At 43.2% G+C, this 5,448-nt stretch overlaps 1 protein-coding gene across 1 annotated transcript; it reads right to left on the bottom strand.

Moving 5' to 3' along the window:
• Window positions 1–525: 525 nt before the first annotated feature.
• Window positions 526–4,682, bottom strand: LOC142662671 (N-formyl peptide receptor 3-like). Its single transcript, XM_075840882.1, has 3 exons — window positions 4,591–4,682; window positions 4,107–4,196; window positions 526–1,567 (listed from the first exon to the last, which is right to left on the bottom strand). The coding sequence occupies exons 1-3, from the start codon at window positions 4,680–4,682 to the stop codon at window positions 526–528; spliced, it is 1,224 nt and encodes a 407-aa protein (XP_075696997.1).
• Window positions 4,683–5,448: the final 766 nt, after the last annotated feature.

The following is a 5,448-nucleotide window of genomic DNA, read 5'->3' as shown; positions in this document are numbered from 1 at the left end:
TGAAACAACGGACTGCATACGGAAGCCATCCGTGTGCAGTCCGCGTTTTACGGATCCGTCATTAGCGGCCGTACGACGGCCAACGGAAGTGTGCATGAGGCCTAAGTCATAAGAAAAGCTAGAAAGGGACGTCAACTGATATAAAACATAGAGAGGTATTGCATATAATTACATTTTAGGGATTGTGTGAGATTAGAATAAAGACCTGCATTGTTAGACAGTAAGAGCCACTATTTCCATGGGCCGTCTCTGGTTTTTCCTTGAAAAGGGCTAGACTGCAATCCCAGACATGACCTATAAACAACAGTGGGGCTGTTTCTAGAAAAAAACAATCCCTTTTTTTCTGATCTCATACGACCCCATTAAGGCTGTTACAGTCATCATACTATGTTGATCCAGAAGAAGACAATAGTCTCATAAAGTTGTACCCTTACCAATCTAAGGGGAAAAAAATTGGATTTCAAATATAGTATCATAAACGAAACACTTTTTTCCAAAATTGTTTTTAACTTTCTCCAACAACATTTATAGGAGAGAAGAACCATGGTTTGCCGTGTTAACCGTGGAAGTCGCAAAACTAATCCCACAGTCAATGTCAGACTTTTCATTCAAAACTTTCTCTAACATGGTCGGGATGGACTTCACAAAGTTTTTTTGAAAATCTTGGGAAAAAACAATGTAAAGAATGGGATTGATACAACTACTGAAGTAGGCCAGGCAGACCGATATTTCCGTAATGACCATATCTATTTCCCAGTACCTATCATTGATTTTTACTAATGGCCACGTGTTATATGGAAACCAGCATATGAAGAAACTTACGATGACAGTGGTGATGACTTGAAAAGGCCTTTGGGACTTATTGGATTTTCTAATTTTTCTCAACTTGAAGAAAAGAAGTATATACGATAGGAGAATAATGCTGAAAGGGAAGGCGAACATGCAGATATTTTTGGTGATGAACATCGCATTTCTTTTCTTTATTGTGTGAGTTTCAAAAAAAACTGCATATTTCGGAAAACACTCAGTGATTGAGTCAAAGGCGTGATTAAATACCACATAAGGGATACTTAAAACTAGGCTCAACATCCAAACAAGTAAAGAAATAATGGAGGCCAACCGAGGTGTCCTGTGAAGTTTGGTCCATATTGGGCAAAAAATGGAGACACATCGATCAATGCTGATGACGGTCATAAAATACACACCACATAACATATTTATGAACAAAATAGTAATGCCGGCTTTACACGAGAAATGATCATAGGCAATGTGCCAGTACAAAGCCCACTCTGAAATACGCAAAGGAAGAGATATACATGAGATAAAATCAGCGATGGCTAGGTTGAGGAACCACACAGCATTGACCGTCTTCATCCTGAAGCCAGCGATCCAGATGACCAAGCCGTTTCCAATGACCCCCAAAACTAAAGTGACACTGTACCATATGATGCACATTATGGGTATGTGGTGATATAGGCCATAGGGAGTATATTCTAAGCTGCTGTTGTCTTGTTCTATATATGTGGTGTTGGAGGATGAAGCCCACCAGTCACTGAAGTTGAAATCCCTGCAATACAAGTCACAAAAATATAGCAAAAGTAAATAAAACAGGTTATAATGTTACCATACAGCTATTAGGTGGTCTCTTCCTAAAATGTACAGTATGTGTTTGTGAAGCTGTTGGTATAATGAAACAAGAAAATGTGAGATATTACCGTGTCTTTAAAAGTTGTTGTTGTTGGCTTTTTTATTTTATTTCTTAACCAGCCTTTTATAGGGTGTACTCAAAAATCTCTTAAAGTGAATGTGTCAAGTCTTATATCTGAGGGTAGCTTAGGATAGTAGGCGACAAGCTGGGGATACATAGCTTTCTATGGTTTCATGCCGTTATTTCCATTTAAAAAGCTGTTAAACTGCAGTCAAAGAGAAAGCCTGTGAGTCCTGCTTCCCCCGACCACTCATAGAGAGAGACTGTGAGTCCTGCTTCCCCTGACCACTCATAACGAGAGACTGTGAGTCCTGCTTCCCCCGACCACGTATAGAGAAAGACTGTGAGTCCTGCTTCCCTTGTCCACTTTTAGAGAAAGCCTGTGAGTCCTGTTTCCCCCGACCGCTCATAGAGAAAACCTATGAGTCCTGCTTTTCCCAACCACTCATAGAAAGAGCCTGTGAGTCCTGCTTCCCCCAACCACTCATAGACCGAGCCTGTGAGTCCTGCTTCCCCCGACCGCTCATAGAGAAAACATGAGTCCTGCTTTCCCAACCACTCATAGAAAGAGCCTGTGAGTCCTGCTTCCCCCGACCACTCATAGAGAAAGCCTGTGAGTCCTGCTTCAACTGTCCACTCATAGAGAAAACCTGTGAATTCTGCTACCTCCATCCACTCATAGAGAAAGCCTGTAGATTTTGCTTCCCCCAGCCACTATAGAGAAAGCCAATGAGTCCTGCTTCCCCCAAACACTGAAAGAGAAAGCATGTGAGTCCAGCATCCCCTGACCACTCATAGAGAAAGCCTGTGAGTCCGGCTTCCCCCAAACACTCATAGACAAAGTCTGTGAGTCCTGCTTCCCCAAACACTCAAAGAGAAAGCATGTGAGTCCTGCATCCCCTGACCACTCATAAACAAGGCCTGTGAATACTGTTTTCTTTGCCTACTTAAACAGAAAGCCTGTGAGCCCTCTGTTCCTCGGACCGCTCATAGAGAAAGCCTGTGAATCCTACTTCCTCTGTCCACTCATAGAGAATCTTGTGAGTCCTGCTTCCCCCCACCACTCATAGACAAATCCACTCATAGACAAAGCCTGTGAGTCCTGCTTCTCCGCCTACTCATAGAGAGAGCCTGTGAGTCCTGCTTACCCCGCACAGTCATAGAGATAGCCTGTAAGTTTTGCTTCCCCCACCCACACACAGTAATTGACAGCTTTCTAATAAGCGAGAGCTGTCATTCAGTATTTTCTATGTGACACATTCTATTTTGTATGCAGAGCTGGGACAGGTTTCCGTTCTTCAACAGGGTCTTACCTATCTTAGCATGGCACTTTTTTGCTCTGCATTTTCTTTCTATATTTTTTGGCATGCAACTATAAAGCCACGTCCCCTTTTTTCCAACACTTAAAGAGGCTCTGTCACCAGATTTTGCAACCCCTATCTGCTATTGCAGCAGATAGGCGCTGCAATGTAGATTACAGTAACGTTTTTATTTTTTAAAAACGAGCATTTTTGGCCAAGTTATGACCATTTTTGTAGTTATGCAAATGAGGCTTGCAAAAGTCCAAGTGGGTGTGTTTAAAAGTAAAAGTCCAAGTGGGCGTGTATTATGTGCGTACATCGGGGCGTTTTTAATACTTTTACTAGCTGGGCGTTCTGATGAGTATCATCCACTTCTCTTCAGAACACCCAGCTTCTGGCAGTGCAGATCTGTGACGTCACTCACAGGTCCTGCATCGTGTCAGACGAGCGAGGACACATCGGCACCAGAGGCTACAGTTGATTCTGCAGCAGCATCGGCGTTTGCAGGTAAGTCGATGTAGCTACTTACCTGCAAACGCTGATGCTGCTGCAGAATCAACTGTAGCCTCTGGTGCCGATGTGTCCTCGCTCGTCTGACACGATGCAGGACCTGGGGAAGTGACGTCACAGCGTGATCTGCCAGAAGCTGGGCGTTCTGAAGAGAAGTGGATGATACTTCTCATCAGAACACCCAGCTAGTAAAAGTAGTAAAAACGCCCCGATGTACGCACATAATACACGCCCAGTTGGACTGTTACTTTTAAACACACCCACTTGGACTTTTGCAAGCCTCATTTGCATAACTACAAAAATGGTCATAACTTGGCCAAAAATGCTCGTTTTTAAAAAATAAAAACGTTACTGTAATCTACATTGCAGCGCCGATCTGCTACAATAGCAGATAGGGGTTGCAAAATCTGGTGACAGAGCCTCTTTAACCAGTACTGGAAAAAAGGATTTGGGGCTGAGTGAATTTGGCCTTCCTTTCAATGCAATTGGGTCAGAAAACTGATTAATTGCCCCATGGTGATTACTTCAAGATTTAAGATTAGCTCAAGAGGATTTATATGATGTATGTTAAATATTAAAAATATTACTTATAATCATCTGTCATGTTTTGCTCCATACTGGCTTTTCCCGTCTTCCAGTATCCTGAGTCAATGGCTGTACTTAATACACAGCAAAACCTAAAAAAAATAAAATTCAAACAGTTTAAACATGATATATACAGGCCCTATTGGGAGCCACCAGTTAGAGACCACTTCTATAGACACCAAAAAAACAAACAATAAATAAAACAGCTAAGGGGACTGTCCTATTTTCAAATATCCTATTAGGGAATTCTGAGTTAATAGAGAGCGAGGGGAGTCCTCAGTTCAGGACCCCCATCCATAAGCCAGAGTGGAGAACGTCTACAAAGAGTGTCTCTCTTTCTGGAGGACCCGACACATCAATGCGTTACATGGCAGCTCATTGGTTTAAATGGGAATTGTGTAATTCTTCGTTTCTCCTTAGGTGGCGCTGCAGGGAAAAGGAATACCTACTGTTTGCTGGGTTGCCAAATGCAGGACACCCTGTTACCAAAAGTGGACAATTCCTTTAACTTTAAAATAGATTTCTTTTAGGGATTTAGACTGGGTTCCTACGGGACGGATACGCCGCAGAAAAATCATGTAGCGTATCCGACCTGGAACCCGCAGTACATTCCGTCTGAAAGCTGCACCACATTGCAGCGCGTTATATCAGATGGAATTTCAACTGCGGAAAGCAGCGGTAAAAACTGCTCCTACTTACATAGGTCGTTGTTATGGCGACACGTCCCTCCATTGCAGTCCGGTCAGGCGTCCCTGGATGATGCTGCAGCCGATGTGACTGCTTCAGCCTGTGATTGGCTGTAGCGGTGGTCACATGGAATGTAACATCATCCTTGGAAGCAGGCCACTGACATCATCCAGGGCGGCCTCCTGGGATAATGTATCATCCCATGTGACCACCGCTGCAGCCTGTGATTGGCTACAGCAGTCACATGGGATGCAACGTCATCCCAGGAGGCTGGACTGCAGGAAGGAGGAGGGCGTTCTGGGTAAGTATGATTTTTTTTATTTTCCATAGTTGCGATTTTTGCGGCGAATACGCCACAAAAGTCGAAAATACTTGGCTTTCTGTTGCGGGTTTTGCATTCAATAAGGAAAACCCGCAACGGAAAATCAACAAAAAGGCAGCGAAAATTTACATGTTGCGGAATTAAATTCCGCGTTACAGGTCAATTTATTAATGTTTAAGCTGCGTTTTTTTTTGGCAGCGTTGGCTTGAGATTTTCTGAATCTCATCCACTTTGCTGATACTGTAATGCTATGGAATTTCCATACAGAATTACGTTGCGCAAATTCCGCAGCACTTACGATACGTATGAACGAGGCCTTAGGCTTTTTTGGAGTT

Source organism: Rhinoderma darwinii, chromosome 10 (genome assembly GCF_050947455.1).
Source record: "Rhinoderma darwinii isolate aRhiDar2 chromosome 10, aRhiDar2.hap1, whole genome shotgun sequence".
NCBI classification, from domain to species: Eukaryota; Metazoa; Chordata; class Amphibia; order Anura; family Rhinodermatidae; genus Rhinoderma; species Rhinoderma darwinii.
This window is presented reverse-complemented; position numbering and strand designations above follow the sequence as displayed.

Coding starts and splice junctions, on each gene's coding strand:
- LOC142662671 (XM_075840882.1), bottom strand. CDS start 4,682: ATGATTTTTCTGCGGCGTATCCGTCCCGTAGGAACCCAGTCTAAATCC. Junction 4,197..4,590: donor AAAGGAATTGTCCACTTTTG/GTAACAGGGTGT, acceptor TATTTTTTTTAG/GTTTTGCTGTGTATTAAGTA. Junction 1,568..4,106: donor AACATGACAGATGATTATAA/GTAATATTTTTA, acceptor CTTGTATTGCAG/GGATTTCAACTTCAGTGACT.